The sequence below is a fragment of the Xenopus tropicalis genome, chromosome 4 (assembly GCF_000004195.4).
Source record: "Xenopus tropicalis strain Nigerian chromosome 4, UCB_Xtro_10.0, whole genome shotgun sequence".
Taxonomy (NCBI): domain Eukaryota; kingdom Metazoa; phylum Chordata; class Amphibia; order Anura; family Pipidae; genus Xenopus; species Xenopus tropicalis.
In genome coordinates this window covers 44502246-44521022 of record NC_030680.2, presented here as the reverse complement: position 1 = coordinate 44521022, position 18777 = coordinate 44502246, and the positions used below count along the sequence as shown (strand labels likewise).

The 18777-nt window shown below is 39.8% G+C and overlaps 2 protein-coding genes across 3 annotated transcripts in view; one reads left to right on the top strand and one right to left on the bottom strand.

The window, feature by feature from the left end:
- The first annotated feature begins 3903 nt into the window (after positions 1 to 3903).
- Positions 3904 to 7251, top strand: LOC116410370. The gene has a single exon (XM_031900725.1). It carries the CDS (start codon positions 5261 to 5263, stop codon positions 6509 to 6511), a length of 1251 nt encoding a protein of 416 aa, XP_031756585.1. The 5' UTR covers positions 3904 to 5260; the 3' UTR covers positions 6512 to 7251.
- A 742-nt stretch (positions 7252 to 7993) lies between these two features.
- Positions 7994 to 18777, bottom strand: part of znf423 (zinc finger protein 423) — a 232346-nt gene continuing 221562 nt past the window's right edge. For both annotated transcript variants that reach the window (XM_004913546.4, XM_002937371.4), the window contains exon 8: positions 7994 to 8600. In XM_004913546.4, the coding sequence (XP_004913603.1) occupies positions 8571 to 8600 (30 nt within the window). In that variant the 3' untranslated portion in view covers positions 7994 to 8570. The remainder of the gene's footprint in view (positions 8601 to 18777) is intronic.

Here is an 18777-nt window from a genome sequence, read left to right as displayed (position 1 = left end):
ATTGGTGGAAATGCAGGAGGAGGATAACATCCTTTGGTAGATCATTGGGTTGTTGTGGCACCAGGGCCCAATGTATCCAATCACGTTGTTAGGAGATCTTGTCCAGTAATGCAGTGGTTAAGAACTACTTAGGCAACTGGCCAATCAGCAGCAGTGGGAGGTTATTTATAGTCCTTTATCACACTGGCTAGTTGGCAGTACAATTGGCTACATTGTTGAAGCTTGTTTGCTGCTCATATGGTTACTCGATTCCTGTGATCTGTTTGTATTGACTTACCTAGTCCTTGACCTAGCTATATGGTATCTCATATTGGTAATCCTGCTCTCTGTAAGTTTCGCTACTTGGTTTAGACCTTGTGTGTAATCGTGTTGATGGAAGCGCATGGAATTAGAGAAAAACAAAAGCAAAACTAGTGCAATACGTACAAAACTTTCTTTGTGACTAAAACGCTAAAATATTTTCAGCGTTCTAATTTGGTGCAAAATGTGCAAATATATTAAGTGAATCGAACAATCAAAAGTGCTTATATATCAGCCCAATGCAGTGTATCACACCCACACGATGTGTCCAAAGTAAATGCTCACCAGATTTGATTAAAATAAGAGCATGTAGAGAAGTCAATTCGGCTATTGATTGCAGTGCATCCTTAGTCCTCAGAGTATATGGAATGAAGAGGAATCGAAAATAGTATAAAATCGTTTAATCGTTTCTATTTTCGATTTTTGCCACCCCCAGCAATTGTACCTTTCCTTCTTCTTTAATATCCGGGGGGGGTCTAAATAAGGAATACAGATTAGGTCATTTGATATAGGAATGGCTCAGTGTATTTTCATTTATTTTAATATGTTTTTATTTTTTTATTTATTTTATTTTCTAGTAGTTATTAAAGAATCTACAGGTACAAGTGGAATTACAGAGCCAGATAGGATTTAGACACCACACTTTAGTTGTTTAGTCAGTGCCCTTTTAAGGGTTATCTGAAAGGGTGTTGGGAAAGATAGAACATTGAGATCTAGGCACCTCTACCTCCAGTCATCAGTAAATTGCATTGCTATTGCCCATTGGGCCAATTTAGGTGAAGCCTAGGTACTGAAATTATGTTTGTCAAGATTGGGATCAAGAATGGAATTCAAATCTCCCAAATTAGACTGGAGGGTGGTCCACTGTCTTCCTCATAATCATATTTACAAGTTTGTTTGCCAAAAGGCCATTTAGGATAACTATAATGATCTGACAGAACTTTGATTAGCTCAAATGAGACACCCCTTCTCACTAGCATAATGACCCCTCTAGAGTGGGTCAAAAAAGCTGAATGGTAGTGACAATTAAGAGACTGCACTTGTATTGAGAGTTAAAGCGGACCGTCACCCAGACATAAAAAGCTGTATAATAAAAGTCCTTTTCAAATTAAACAAAAAGCCCAAATTCAGTTTTATATTAACACATCCAAACCCATTATAAAGGCATTTAAAAATCCCAGCTGTCAATCATATATTGCAGACAAGTACTTTAACTTTCAATTCAGCTCACACTTTCCCCCTCCCTCCTCACCACCTAATTGTGTAGCCAATGCATGGGCCTGGACATCTGGTCCCCCATTCTGGCACATACACATGATTTTGAGGTGATACAAAGCTTGCCTTAATAACCGTGTCCACAAAATGGCACCTGCCTATTTGATGTGATTGTTTAATTCCAGGACTGAAGGAAACAAGATTTATATTACTTATATAGTCTAAGTGAAGTTTATTTTGCTTAACAAACACAATAGAAAATAATTTCAAATTATTTCTTAGGGTGACAGGTCCCCTTTAAGGTCTGTTATATTTCACAATATTAGTTATATTGTGTTATATTATCACAATATTAGTGATTCCACTAAAGACTGCTTTCTAAACTAAGGTCTTTTGGGCTTAGTGAAGTCGTTTGCACATGGATAAAAAACTGGGTACAGAGGGTGGTTGTTAATGGTACATTCTCTACTTGGAATAAGGTTCTCAGTGTGGTCCCTCAAGGTTCTGTACTGGGTCCACTTTTGTTTAACTTGTTCATAAATGACTTAGGGGTGGGTATTACAAGCAATGTTTCAGTGTTTGCAGATGACACAAAACTCTGCAGACCAGTCAATTCTATCCAGGATGTGGCATCCTTGCAGCAGGATCTTGACCAACTGGCAATCTGGGCGGCTAAGTGGCAGATGAGATTTAATGTGGATAAATGTAAGGTCATGCACCTGGGATGTAAAAATATGTAAGCCACTTATACCCTTAATTGGACTGCACTAGGCAAATCCATAATGGAGAATGGACCTTGGACCTTGGAGTCCTTGTAGATAATAAACTTGGCTGTAGCAAGCAATGCCAGGCAGCAGCTGCAAGGGCAAACAGGGTTTTGAGCTGTATTAAAAGGGGTATAGATTCACGGGAGGAGGGGGTTATTCTTCCCCTTTACAGAGCGCTGGTAAGGCGCCATCTAGAATATGCTGTTCAGTTTTGGTCTCCAGTGCTCAAACGGGACATTATTGAGTTAGAGAGGGTCTAGAGAAGGGCAACTAAGCTGGTAAAGGGTATGGAAAGTCTCAGTTATGAAGAAAGACAGGCCAATTTGGGTCTGTTTACACTGGAGAAGAGGCACTTAAGACATGATAACTATGTATAAATATATAAGGGGATCATATAATAACCTTTCTAATGTTTTATTTACCAGTAGGTCCTTCCAACGGACACAAAGGATTTTTTACTGTGAGAGCTGTGAAGTTGTGGAATTCCCTCCCTGAATCAGTCGTGTTGGCTGATACATTATATAACTAAGAAGGGGCTGGATGGATTCTTAGCAAGTGAGGGAATACAGGGTTATGGGAGATAGCTCTCAGTACAAGTTGATCCAGGGACTGGTCCGATTGCCATCTTGGAGTCAGGAATTTTTTCCCCTCTGCGGCAAATTAGAGAGGCTTCAGATGGGGTTTTTTGCCTTCCTCTGGATCAACTAGAAGTTAGGCAGGTTATATATAGTCATTATGGTTGAACGTGATGGACGTATGTCTTTTTTCAACCCAACTTACTATGTTACTATATTATTTATTAATAAGAATGCACCGAATCTACTTTTTCAGATTCGGCCAAACCCTTGAAGGATTCAGCTGAATACCGAACTGTCATGCCAGGCCATATTGCCCGGGCATTGTAACAAGGTAAAATGGCAGCATTTGCGTTGTGTCCACCAGACACCCATAATTAACCCAATACACACTATCAACATCTGGTTTCGGGCTCCCGCAGAGACCCTTAATTAAATATGCACCCAGTACTGCAGGAAGGTGTCAACTTCATCAGACAATGCGGGACCAGCCTGTTGGGGCAGGAAGCTGGGGTCTTTGATCTGTTGATCAAAGAGAGGCAAAGAGTGGGCTTAGGAACAGCAGGGGGGGGACAGCATACAGAAAATATGGATTATAGAAATGGATCCATATCTCCGCTGCTTTAAGGTCCATATCCTCATAAATCACATAGGATTTATGAGGAGGCCCCAGGCTTCCCAATGATACCAAAACAGAGGTGGCCTTTACCCGCCAGTTAGGAGAAATGGGTTCTGGGGGACTGGGACCCCCCTCATGTTTGGTATCATTTTGATCGCCCCCATATGGGTTAAAACAATTCCCTACTTTCATAATAATATTGAGTACTGGCAAGTACCAATATTATATGAAAAGAAACTGGCATGAGAGGTACAGCTCTCTAAAGAGGGTGGGTGGGGACCACCAAAAGGGGTCATGTGACCAGTTCCTGGGCACTCCCTCCTCATGCATACGGTAATGAGGGAGGGGCCCAGTGGAGAATAAAAGCACGCATGCCCAAGTATTCTTTAGCTCATTCTGGAGGCCGCAACTTATGCATATAATGTTGGGGGATGGGCTCAGGACTTTCAACCTCTTGCCTCAGAGGGCACAGGATATTCGGTAACGTACTTAGGATTTCTCTGTGTTTTTATTCCCTTTTATTTTTACTGTTTGTACATGTCTCTTTTGTAATATTCTTTTAATGCACTGTTTACCCTTGTAATATTAAATATAAAATTTAATAAGTTTAGTCCTTTGGCTCTATATCAATTCCCACGTAACTTGTATGACTGCTCAGGCCGAGAAGGTGTACTAGTTGTTTGGCTGTGTGGATGCTAATTAGCTAGTGGGCTGTCAGTAGGGCAGTGTGTATGTAAATTAACCGTGGTTGCTGGTGTGTGTGTGTGGAAGTAGTAGAACTATCCCTCACTGCAGTAGGAAAGTTTATGTATGAAATAGTTGGGTAATTGGGTTTCTATCGCCTGTTAATGATAGATGGTGGCAGCGAATAGTTATTTGGGGCGGTGTTTTGTTTGGAGGTGCTTGATGTTAGTCTAACCTGTGTGAAAGGTGACTGCGTGTAACCCCTTGTTCCCCGTCCCGGTGTCAGGCGCGTCTCGTCTTGGGAGTGACGTCTCCGTGACAATTGGTGGCAGCGGTGGGATATTGTTTAATTTTTTAATCGAGCATTAGTGCTTGGATTAAGTGTTTAACCCTCGCACTAAGGGACTGTAAATCCTTGAGAGGAATATACTGTACAGTCCTGAAGGACAAAACACAGTGCATATATTTTTTTTAAGACATACCTGCAAACAGTTCCCTTCCCTTCTTCTTGTTTTTCTTTCCTATCTTTTATTTGGCAATTGTCCCCTGGAATGGGACCCTATGAGAGGCAGAGCAAACAACAGCTGGCCAGGCTCTATGAGCAGAGAGGGATGGCCGTGGCAGATCAGGAGTCTAGTACTGGCCAGGATGGCCAAAGAAGGGACATTGCCATTGGGCAACACCACTCTGAGGACAGCAGCAGCGCCAGGTCCCAGAGGGGTACCGGAGCATTTCTGCAACACCAGCAGGCAGAGGCAACAACAGCAGAACACCAAGCAGAGATGGAGGTACAACAGCTTGTTCTGGACCGTGAGCCCACAACGGCAGATCAAACAGCGCAGAATGCAGACACGTCTAGTCCTAACACATTGCCGTACAGGAAGGGACCTTCTCTACAGGGATCACCAAGCAGGAAGGAGCAGCACACTGGGGGTACAGCACAGCATGCCAAGTTCAGTGAAAGTCCTTTGTTTGGGGGAGCTAGTGCCAACAAAGATCCTGGAGCTTCCTGCAGATGTTTTCCCTGCACCCAGGTGGGCCATGTGAGGGTCGCCTGCCCAGAATAGAAGGAGCCAAGCCCACATGTACAGCCTGTGGTAATGTTTGTGTCTGTTAAAACAGAAAGTATATCTCACCATATGCAATTGGTGATTGTGGGTGGCAAAGTAACTCGGGAACTAAAGAACTCAGGGGCTTACTTTTCTCTGGTGCATCCAGAGATCATCAACACTGGGGACATTATTCCTGGGAAGACTTTGTCCGTAAAGGGGGTGGGAAGGAACCACCCAAAGATGCATGTGACCAAATGTTACTGGGATTGGGGTGTGGGGAGAGGTCTAAGGGAAGTGGGAGTGTTCAATGAGATTCCTGTCAATGTGTTGTTGGGGAATGATTTGGGTTGCATGGTAACTACTTTTGTTCCTTATGACCAGGTCGCACTAGGTCCAGCCACACTGGAGTGTGACCACTCACCTCAATCAGTAACTGCCACCGGTAAGGTACAAAGAGATAGCTGGGAGGGAGGGCTGAAAGACAGGAGAGAGTGTCCAACAGTGCCTGAACCAGCAGTGTCCCAAAGTGGGGTTAAGGAGGGAGAGGGGGAGGAGAGGTTTCCCCTAGGAGTCCCCCTGGTGCAGAGAGGTAGGTTACCTGCAGTAAGGGATAAACAACGTGGGATCCCTGATCTTGTACCCAAACTGCCTGAGGTCTTGAGTGGGGGTCAGCAGATAGGCCAATCTCAGGAGTCAGTGCAGGAGTGTGGGGGACAAGTGGTTAGGACTCAGAGTAGAGTCCCAGTAGGTAGTGCCACTCAGACTGGGGTCAAGGATGGTAGCTGGGAGCCAGGTAGAGCTCCAGTGCCAGAACCAGTGCTGGGAGAGGGGCTGGTAGTCAGAGTCCAGGAAGGATTGCTGATGGTACTGGTTGCCCCTAAGGCAGCTACTAACCAGAGTGTGTGCCCAGAGGTGCAGGGTATGTGGGTAGAACCCAGTAGTTTATGTCGGTCTGGGACTGAGCAAGTCAGTACAGACCAAGTAGTGGGCATAGACTGGGTGGAAGGCTGCCAAACAGTGTCCGAGTTCAGGCCCAGGAAATGGGGGACTAGGGACCAGCAGGAGGGCCCCAAATGCACTAAGGTAACTATAGGGACAGAAGAGAACCAGTTGGGAGCAAGAGACCAAGTGCCTACGGTAAGCAGTTACGGTTTGTGGCCTTGTACCCACACTGGCACCCCTTGCAGTGAGGGTACAAACAAGGATGGAGTTAACAGTATACGTATATTTCTCCTCTCCAGTGCCATGGATCAGGTGGATATAGATCCTAAGGAAAGAGAGTTCAGGCCTGGGAGGTAAACTAATTTCTACAATTGTTTAATAAGTATAATTTTTTTTTGGTAATGACCCGGATTGGTACAAAGGTTAATACATACTGGTAGTGGCAAGGTTATTATCGGCCTGTGGGGCCTTATACCTTGCCCCCTCTTGAAGGGGGAGGTGTCATGCCAGGCCATATTGCCCGGGCATTGTAACAAGGTAAAATGGCAGCATTTGCGTTGTGTCCACCAGATACCCATAATTAACCCAATACACACTATCAACATCTGGTTTCGGGCTCCCGCAGAGACCCTTAATTAAATATGCACCCAGTACTGCAGGAAGGTGTCAACTTCATCAGACAATGCGGGACCAGCCTGTTGGGGCAGGAAGCTGGGGTCTTTGATCTGTTGATCAAAGAGAGGCAAAGAGTGGGCTTAGGAACAGCAGGGGGGGACAGCATACAGAAAATATGGATTATAGAAATGGATCCATATCTCCGCTGCTTTAAGATCCATATCCTCATAAATCACATAGGATTTATGAGGAGGCCCCAGGCTTCCCAATGATACCAAAACAGAGGCGGCCTTTACCCGCCAGTTAGGAGAAATGGGTTCTGGGGGACTGGGACATGAGACCCCCCCTCATGTTTGGTATCATTTTGATCGCCCCCATATGGGTTAAAACAATTCCCTACTTTCATAATAATATTGAGTACTGGCAAGTACCAATATTATATGAAAAGAAACTGGCATGAGAGGTACAGCTCTCTAAAGAGGGTGGGTGGGGACCACCAAAAGGGGTCATGTGACCAGTTCCTGGGCACTCCCTCCTCATGCATACGGTAATGAGGGAGGGGCCCAGTGGAGAATAAAAGCACGCATGCCCAAGTATTCTTTAGCTCATTCTGGAGGCTGCAACTTATGCATATAATGTTGGGGGATGGGCTCAGGACTTTCAACCTCTTGCCTCAGAGGGCACAGGATATTCGGTAACGTACTTAGGATTTCTCTGTGTTTTTATTCCCTTTTATTTTTACTGTTTGTACATGTCTCTTTTGTAATATTCTTTTAATGCACTGTTTACCCTTGTAATATTAAATATAAAATTTAATAAGTTTAGTCCTTTGGCTCTATATCAATTCCCACGTAACTTGTATGACTGCTCAGGCCGAGAAGGTGTACTAGTTGTTTGGCTGTGTGGATGCTAATTAGCTAGTGGGCTGTCAGTAGGGCAGTGTGTATGTAAATTAACCGTGGTTGCTGGTGTGTGTGTGTGGAAGTAGTAGAACTATCCCTCACTGCAGTAGGAAAGTTTATGTATGAAATAGTTGGGTAATTGGGTTTCTATCGCCTGTTAATGATAGATGGTGGCAGCGAATAGTTATTTGGGGCGGTGTTTTGTTTGGAGGTGCTTGATGTTAGTCTAACCTGTGTGAAAGGTGACTGCGTGTAACCCCTTGTTCCCTGTCCCAGTTTAAAATGCATTAAAACACAATTAAAAAAATGCAGAAAACCAATATAAGGATTCACTTTATTTCCCTTTATTGAACTGTTATTGCAAATCAGATAAAGTCACAATTAAAAGAGCAGACCATCCAGTTGCTAATTATATTTATTAGATTGCCTTCTGAGAACTGACAAATCCAATCAAAGCATTTTTTAAAGAAAGAAAATATATAAAATGGAATAGTCAGCTGCCAATCCATCACATCACAAAGACACACAACTAAAAAAAAAAAAAATAGCATTTAAATGATGCTGAAAATAAACATTCCGAGTTCTGAACTATCAATATACGAGAAGCAACAAAAGACAACATTGGAAAGGATTATTCTAAAGCTATAAATTCAGTCAGAAGCTCTAAAGTACACTAGTAAGAAGCAGGACAATAAAAATACTGAGCATGGAATACTTTTAATCTCCTCCATTAATATTCATTTCCAGCTGCTTATAATAGCAGCACCTCATGGCCAAATCATTAGAGTTTTACATCTGGGTTGCAAATGACACGTTGATTGGATGTAATGTTCAAATGGTCCTCCCCACTGTGTCGCCGTCAAGTCTTCTACAGAGAGAAGTCCTGTAGTGCCACCGGCTCACTGTGCGTGCTGGCTCAACGTGTGGTTCTGAAAAGATGAAGAAAGGAGAAATGCATGAGGGGCGCAATAATAGAAAGCATGCCCATACCCTCCTACTCAGTACCATTTATGAAGAGCTCCACATAAAAGCCTCTCATTTATTACAAAAAAAAATGCATAAAAGGAAAAGACTCATAAGTAATAGCTGCCAATATGACAGATTTCTTTGTACTGACACTGACAAGAACACAGAACATTTTTTTAAGCAGCCTAATGCTGCCTCCAGTATTTCAGTCCACACACAGATGAGAATAGAAATAAGTAGCTTAGGGTAGGGGAGAAAATCTACCCTGGGGGGGTTTTTTCTGGCCTCGGTGATAGAAAAAAAAAATCCTCCATCACCTTCAGGCCATTTGCAGTATTGTATCCTTTGTTCTGTACAACAACTAGAAAGAGTGTGTTCCTTTGCCAAGAGAAAAGAAATTGGCAGAGATGAGTGTTTACAACACTAGAAATGCCTGAGCAGCTTCAGCTGAATTCTGAACTGCTTCACTGCAACACATGTTCAATTTGGTGATAACCTTTTCAGTACCAGAGGTGTCTCACATTCAATGAATAAAAATGGCTGGAAATGAAATGCAGTTTTAACTGCCTTGGCAGTTAACAGAGAAAATGCTAACGGCAGATTTGCAACATTATTTAAGATTGTTAATCCCAATGGCTCTAAAATAATTTACTGAATTGTTCATGAAAGCAGGGTATTTAAAATGTAAAATTATATGCAATGCATATATTATTAATACTGATCCAGTCATAAAAAAAAGCTCCCAGTTCTACCAATGTTATCTCTTGCAACATCTGAAATCACCCTCAAATAAGGCAGATGGCATGTTTCCAAAACAAAGGGCAGGTGCTTGATTATTAAACTAATGCAGAACAAATATGTAATTACAGCTGACTGATTATATGTCATACATGTATAAATACACTAACAATCTGACACATATTGTTAAAAGATTTGCCATATTAAATATCAAAATGACACAAATTATATCCCTAAAAATGTTTCCAAAATGTATTTATTAAAATATGAAATAGTTTAAAGCTATTTTTTTTTTAGAATTTTTGAGGAACAGAAATTTCACTTGAAGCAATGCAAATGGTTCTTAGCTGTGGAATACCCTGCCGACTAATGTTGTGTGATGGCAGATTCCATTAATGCCCAATAAAGCCCGCACTCTGCTTATGGGAAAAAAAGTTTCCTTTTTTAAGCCACCGTTAGGCTGCCTGCAGCCTTATTTAGCGCTTGTGCTCATAATGCGCGAGACTCCTCGCATGTTGGGAGTGAGGCCCTAATGACTGTGAAGGGGGACCCTTAAAGTTGCACTGCCCCAGTCTGATGCTGCTTGCATGCTTCTTTACAGGTCTTTTAATCATCTGATTTCTGCTACATTGTTTCAAAATTCAGAACCACTTTAATCTATGTCCTGATTATCAAACACTAAAAAATAAATATCTCCATTTAAAAGTAATTACAACTTACAGTAGGAATTCCATGTAACTGTCAACAACTTTCTAATGAAAAGATATAAACATATTGAATGCTACTGATTAAGACATTGTTTCTCTAGATGTGTGCAAGTACTGGTTACATTTTAATTTATGAGCAGCAGGTAACATATTTTGCCTTAAACCACAAGCACTTACCCTGCCTTACAATTATAGCAATTAATAGCAATACTGCTCCACTAATGCATAGTAGTGTAGTAGTAGTAGTAGTAGTTCTAAACCATCACAATCATTAGTTAATATGAACAGATGACTTGATTTGTTGATTTTATGCAATACATACAACACTGCAGTATAATCTTTATTTATAGACACTATCTAATTTTCTGGAAGCCTTTATCATACAAATATTCACTCGTAATTGTATTATCTTATACACATAAATGCTATGAAGCATTTATGTGTATAAGTTAAAAAAATTACCATGATTTTACTTCATACCTGAGTTCTACAACTATTTCTTGGTGATTCTGGAATGCCTACCTGCTTCGCTTTTTCTGATTTTCTAAAAGGACTCCCTTATGCCGAGGGTCTGGGGCATGAGCACCTGGACCAACCTAGTACTGGTAAGCTTACCTTTTACTTCAGAATGCTTAGACCTATATACCCTTTGTAGATTATTAAAACAAGAAATTATCTTAATAAAAATGTGGATCTGTGTATTATACACAGCCTAAGCACCAGCCCCATGTGGCATTATCTTAAACACGGTATTCTTCACAGCTTATTTGTAATAACTGCTGTGAAGCTGTTGTAAACATCAGCCTTTTTTCTATTCAACGTAAATGGCTACCCCCATAGCTACATAGTAGCTTATTTATTAGTTATTTTATAACTTTTTAACATGTCCAGGTTCCAGTACAATGTACTGTATTCAAAAGAATATAAAACACCTTAATTTTTTTGGTACTGAGGCTTTAATTATTATTTGTTATTTGTAAGATGCCATAAGATTGTACATCTATACAAATTAAATTTAAGTGGACTTATTTCATCTAGAGATGGGAGCACAAAGTCTTTGGATAGCGAACAACACTTTAAATCTATGTTGCTGCGACACTGATTGCAACAGGCAGGTCAATAATGGTATGTAGCTCTTTATCTGAAAATGAAGCTCTGCATGGAAAATACAGATCTAAGCTAAACACCCCTGGAATTAATTTATAATATTTGAGTAACAGGGCTTCCACACACTAAGTTAAACCCACATATACATACTGTACATATAAGGAAATATGTAGTGCATAAATGAAGCTAACAATTATACAGATGAAACATGACTACACAGTACAGGTATGGGATCCCTTATCCGGAAACCAGTTATCCAGAAAGTTCCGAATTACGGAAAGGCCATCTCCCATAGACTCCATTATAAGCAAATAATTCTATTTTTTAAAAATGATTTCCTTTTTCTCTGTAATTATAAAACAGTACCTTGTACTTGATCCCAACTAAGATGTAATTAATCCTTACTGGAGGCAAAACAAGCCTATTGGGTTTATTCAATATTTAAATGATTTTCAGCAGACTTAAGTCTTAAGATCCAAATTACAGAAAGATCCCTTATCTGGAAAACCCCAGGTTCCGAGCATTCTGCATAACAGGTCCCATACCTGTATATATTAAAAAAACATTGCACAGTCCTTAAAATATAGGCAACTAACCCCTACAAATAACAGGACTGGTCTATAGTACATTTAAAATGATAAATAATAAAGTAATATATTGTGCAATGTTTTTTTTTAAATTGCGCTTCACTTGAGATTTACAAGAAATATCTACAGATTTTCAAATATTTTAATGTTTTGTAAAAGTAATATGTCATCTGGTAGGACTGGGCACATTGGTCGCAAGTACCATAAATTTGACAAATCTGGCTGAAGAAACAATTTGTCCTTTACCCCTGATAGAAATCTATAAGTGCTACGAATGTTTAGTTCATAGTGGTTTATTTTGATTTCCAAACAATATCCATTAACATGCTGTAGAAACGTTTTTAAAAAATCGTGATCCTTTCTGTGAAAACAGTTTGCTGCCCTTTGCAGTTAGAGGTACTTATTTTTAGAACAGTTTGTCTGTCATCCAGGAGTCTAAGACTAGCAGATGGCCTGTCTAAAAGCTTCATATGTTCACTAGTTTGCACTAAAAAAACAGTAAATGTACTCAAGAGTGTGCCATAAACAGGGCTAAATGAATATCATGGTGCTATTCAGTTAATACACTTCATTAAAACAAGTCACCAACATTTAACATAAAGCAGGTGTGATCCTAGATTTGTTCTCATTTTAGGTCTTGGGGAAATATTCACATCACAGGTAATGATATGGCACAATGTTCTCAAAAGAATCACATTTTTCATTACAGGCGACTGGGTTTCAGGATAGCCATGTCATCCCCTGACTCATAGGGGCTGATTTACTAATCCACGAATTCGAATGAGAAAAATTCGGATTGGAAACGACATTTTGCGACTTTTTCGTATTTTTTGCGATTTTTGCGTCGCCGTTACGACTTTATCGTAAATTGTCGCGCCTTTTCCGTAGCTGTTACGACTTGCGTGAAAAGTCGCAACTTTTTCGTAGCCGTTACGATTTGCTCGTACATTGTCGCAACTTTTTCATATTGAGCGCTCGTAACTGGCGGGCAAAACTTTCAGACTTTGCATGATTTTGGAAGCCTCCCATAGGACTCCATGGCACTCTGCAGCTCCAACCTGGCCCAAGAAAAGTCACGATACTGAAGCTTGAATGAATCCGAAACTTTCGTACTCGGCGCGAAGGCTACGAAAAAGTTGCGACAATTCGCGCAAGTCGTAGCGCTACGAAAAAGGCTTTACAAATACATATTGACCAAAAGTTTTTAATTACATATTTAAAGCATTGTTCTGTGTTATTAGCCTGCAATTATTTAGCTGCCTTAAAGGAGAAGGAAAGTCATTTTGCCATTTTACTGCCAATAGATTAGCCTCATTAGTGAAAGCTAGAGCGCTACAGTTATTCTGCAGAAATCTTAACCATACCTTAATAAACAGCCCTAGAAGCACCCTCCGTTTGTTTAAGATAGCAGCTGCTATTTTAGCTTGGTCTCAAGATGCTTCCATGCTGCTGGTAGCATAGATCATACATTCTAATGGGAGAGGGAGTGAATTCTTATGAAAGGGGGGAGCAGGAGAAGGAAGAAAGGAGACAGTTGCTCTGGTCCTGGAAATGAAGGATTTTTCTGTGAGAGGAAGTCCGATACCGAAGAACATGTTTACACAAAAGAATAAAAGAAATGCTGTTTTTCCTTTGATAGAGGACTCATTGAAGCTTTTCAGTGAGTGCTTATGGCTGTATTTACATAGACCTTTCTGCTAAAGCTTACTTAGTTTTTACCTTTTCTTTTCCTTTAACATTGCAAATCACATCACCTTGCTGTGTGGCACAGAATGGATATTTTGGTTTGGGAAGAAAGCCTATGTTAAATGTTTGTAAAGCCATAATGGTATGAGAAAAGGGACTAACTTTATACTTTCTTGATGTGACCACACATGGATTTGATGCACATTTTCTTTTCTGGTTGCCTACATAGATAGCCAAATAGCACTGTTCACTCAAATGAGCCTATTTCGATGAAAAGGAAGGAGCTACAGCACCTTCAACACAGGCAACAAAACAGCCGTAAGGGCTTATCATTACCTACAATGTAAATTGCCACTGGTAAATTATGTAAATTGCTCAGACTCACAAATATATTTTTTTTAGGCAATTTAAGTAATTTACCCACAGTCGTCTACACAGGGCAATGACGGAGGCATTTTGAATGTTTTTAACATGACAAGACATGTTATTGCCCTAAAGGCCTTTTAAGTGACTTGCTGTCACCCCCAGCAATGTTTAAAAGTTACAGTTTTTTTATTTTTACAGAGTAACTTAGCAAGTTAGGTAGAAAAAAAATACAACTGTCCATCTTATATGCATATATATATATATATATATATATATATATATATATATATATATATATATATATATGTATTCCAACTCAGTCGCACTCCACGTGTAAAACATAGCATTTATTTATGATCTATATTAAAAAAAAATTTTGATACATGGGAATATATATATATATATATATATATAACCTGCCTAACTGCTAGGAGGGAAAAAAAAATCCTTCCTGACTCCAAGTCCCTGGATCAAACTGTACCGTGAGCTCTCCCCCATAACCCTATATTCCCCCACCCCTTCTTCAAGCTATCTAATGTATCAGCCAATACGACTGATTCAGGGAGAGAATTCCATAACTTCACAGCTCTCACAGTTAAAAATCTTTTCCGAATATTCAGATGGAACCTCCTTTCTTCTAATAGGAATGGTTGCCCTCATGTCTGCTGGAAGGACCGACTGGTAAATTATGCATCCTTATATATTTAAACATAGTTAGCATAAGTGCCCTTAAGTGCCCCTTCTCCAGTGTAAACTATTCCAACTTTGTCGGTCTTTCTTAATAACTGAGACTTTCCATACCCTTTACAAGTTTAGTTGCCCTTCTCAGGACCCTCCCTTTGATTACTGGAGACCAAAACATCACAGCATATTCTAGATGGGGTCTTACCAGTACTCTATAAAGCGGAAGAATAATCCCATCCTCCTGTGAATTTATAGTTACATAGTTACATAGGGTTGAAAAAAGACCAGTGTCCATCAAGTTCAACCCATCCAAGTAAAACCAGCACACCTAACCCACACCTACCAATCTATACACTCACATACATAAACTATAAATACAACCACTAGTACTAACTGTAGATATTAGTATCACAATAGCCTTGGATATTCTGATTGATCAAGAACTCATCCAGGCCCCTCTTAAAGGCATTAACAGAATCTGCCATTACCACATCACTAGGAAGGGCATTCCACAACCTCACTGCCCTCACCGTGAAAAACCACCTACGCTGCTTCAAATGGAAGCTCCTTTCCTCTAATCTAAAGGGGTGACCTCTGGTGCGTTGATTGTTTTTATGGGAAAAAAGAACATCCCCCATCTGCCTATAATCCCCTCTAATGTACTTGTACAGAGTAATCATGTCCCCTCGCAAGCGCCTCTTTTCCAGAGAAAACAACCCCAACCTCGACAGTCTGCCCCTTTTAATACAGCTCAAACCTTGTTTGCACTTGCAACTGCTGCCTGGCATTGTTTGCTACAGCCAAGTTTACTATCTACAAGGACTCCAAGGTTTTTTTCCATTATGGATTTTCCTAGTGAAGTCCCAATACAGATTGGGTAATTGGGACAATATGATGGCTGCTGGCACAGGTACAGATTGGAGGCTTGGGGGCAATATGATGGCTGCTGGCACAGATACAGATTGGGGACTTGGGGGTAATATGATGGCTGTTGGCACAAATACATGGGGCAATGTAATGGCTGTTGGAAAAGGTACATAGAGGCTTTATGATGGCCGCTGGAACCGGTACATGGGGGCAATATGATGGCTGCTGGCACAGGCACATGGGGCAATAAAATGGTTGCTGGCAGCCTGGCACAGGTACATGGGGGCAATCAGAAAGGGGTGGGCGTATATTGAAGCCCTTGCCTAGGGTGCCAAAGTACCTAAGCCCGGCCCTGTTCCAAATTGCTCTTTTACAACACTTATTATAGTGTTTATATTTATTAAATGAGCTTCTGATTTGTATTGCTTAAATACTTTTATTTTTTTTTCCCCTATTAACTTCTTTACTTCTGAACTAAGCCACATAGGGTGGTTCTTAATGCTTCTACATTTACTTCTTAAGGGAATACATTTACAACAATGATGATTAAATATAATTTTAAATGACAACCATTTCTTTTCTGTGTCTCAATGCCTCAATCTATGCTGTGAAGGGCAGCCCTTAAGAGGTTAAATTAGATTCTGAAATTCAGGGTCTTTGTTGGCCCTGTGCATATTTGTTTTTTACACCATACAATAAATGATATAATGTTATAGTCACTATTACCCAGGTGTTTAACCACTTGCACATTTGCTATACATTCTGGGTCACAACAGATCACTAAGATCCAGTACAGCATGGTTTCTGGATGACTCCTCAACAACATCTGACATAAAGCTGTGATGCAACAAGTTTATAAATGTGTTCCTATTTACTGTACCTGGGTAATTAAAAGCTCAAACCATAAGGATTCAAAGCTCCTTCATTTGCCATCATCACTTCCTCCTTTACACTGACTTTTAAATCTTGCTTCACAAACAGACACATCCCTGCTCCTTTTCTATTGCCTCTGTCTCTATATATTGATAATGGGTGAGTGCAGAATCCCTTGTCTTTGTCTATATGACTTTTGTAGTCATACACTCTCTGCACTCTCACCTAAAAGGTTTAAAATTTAGTGGTGAGCAAAAACCTTGTTTGCTATATGGAATGTCCCCATGGGAGCACATGTAAATGCTCTTGTGAGTACAGTCCCCACAAAACAGACTTGGGTAAATTAACCCCTGTACTCTCATGCAGTGGAACACACAAAAAGCCACTGCATGCAAAAGCAGGTTAAAACACCGGTGTGTTAGTGCCCTAAGGTACAAGGTGCAGAGACAATTGTTTACTGAAGACATTGAAACTGGAAACAGTGCCTGTCAGAAAATGGAAATTTTGATTAAACTTGTTCTTTTGCTGTTTCTACATCTGTTTCTATATTCTACACAATGATTATAACATTTCAGTCTACAAGAGCAGAAAATGTAGTCATCTTGTGAAATATTTAGTTTGTTGCGTAATTCCTTTTAAAGTGCATTTACACTAATTCCTTGAAAAAAGCAATTATTATGGCAAAACGGTCATTAAATTGACTTATGGATCCTGGTGAGGTGGTATGCCTCCACTTCATTTTAATCAAGTGCACTATTGCTGGTTATGCCAGAGTGAGCAGTCAGAGATGCTGTGACCACTTATGAAATTTGGTTGCCTGTGGGGCTATACAAATGCATGTTAACACATCTGCACTCTGTTTTTATCATGCCATATTTAGCATATTAAATATTTTGTTGATAACTGATCTCCAAAAACCCTGGGTTTCAAAGTGTGCATACAATGTATAATATTAACTACTGCATAATATGTGAAACTGCAGTTTAAAGTACTGTTTATTTAGGTTTTAAATACACCACATTTTTCATAATTTGGATATATGAAGTTGTGATCTATACTGCAGAAAACATGGAATGTTAGGTTGGGATCTGACATTAGGGTGACGGCACATGACGATTGGTCACCTGTTGTAAATTTGCTCTACCTCAGGGACAAAGCTCCTAAAAATGTTTTCCCACTGGCATTAATTTAAATTGCCAGTGGTAAAACATGTATCACCTGTGCTTGTGTAGTAGCTACTTTGCAGAGTGTATATTTTTTTACCCTGGTGGGAAAGCATTTTCAGGTATACCAATAGTATGCACTAGCTAACTGGTTTATTTACTGGAAGCCATGTGGCCTAACTTGTCATCTCTGGAATCTGGTGATTTTACGGGTTAGGGTGTAATTTTTAATGATGCTCTTAATAAATACTTATGTGGTTCAATATGTGAATACTTGATAACTTAATTGGCTATTAGTTTCTCAACTCAGACACTACTACTATTATTTGGAAGTAAACTTCATGCACATTGTTTTGGCAACATAATCACCTTGAGTAAGAACACATCAGGGCTAAGTTTCGAAGTCAAACAAAGCACTAGTTTTGACACCAAATATTTTTCACAAAAAGTACTGGTCTGTCCCTTAAATGCTCCTAGCAATAAGCGGCTACTTGTAGGAAGGTCCAATGTGTAGCCCAGCCCTTTTTGATAAATAGGAAACAAGTGCCTGCATGAATATTAAGGAACCCTGAAGCTATTTCCAGCCTGGATGTAGCTGTAATTGCAGGGTTACCTTAGCAGGTTGCATAAATAGCTGAAATGAATTTATTTTAAGTGAAAAAGACAATATTATTATTAAACCAGTGTAACGGAAATTATGCCATTTCATGCAACATTAAGAAACTCATGCATAGTGTACCAAAATGGATGCTACTTTGTGCGCACACATTTATGCTTGGATTTATGTTGATTTTTCCACAAATCTGGATCTTCTCATGTTTAACAAAGTTATGTATCAGTGTCAAACTGGGTACAGTATATATCACCAAACATTCTACTGTACAATAGAATGTAGTAGCCCTGTATTTGTAAAATTATACATATATCAAATGCGCTCTAGTCATTTTGTAGAGAATCAGTGTACATTAGAGACTATTTCAGTTTACATAGCAACCTACCATGAGGTCTAAAATAAGTCACATTACTGTGGTCAAATTCACCAGTGTTCCAGCGGAAAACTTATATGTGCAAACTTAAATTAAAATAAGATCTGATTTTTTAATAAAACAAACACATAGAAACATGCATGGAAACATTTGTTTTTTTTCTGTGTATAATTGTCAACACTATACAAAAATGTTCTGTATTCTGTCTTATATATTAAGATGCCCTATGAGTCACAAGTGTGACATGATGATTAGCCCATTCATGACAATATAAAGCGCCTAATAACCTGGTCAAAATGCAATTATCTCTTGAATTACACTAATCCTTCAAATTTTAACTAGAAGAACCTGCAATTTTAGATAGTAAAGAAAAAGC

What these genes read in the sequence shown, in the direction of transcription:
- LOC116410370 (XM_031900725.1), top strand. Translation starts at nt 5,261, where the DNA reads ATGTTTGTGTCTGTTAAAACAGAAAGTATATCTCACCATATGCAATTG.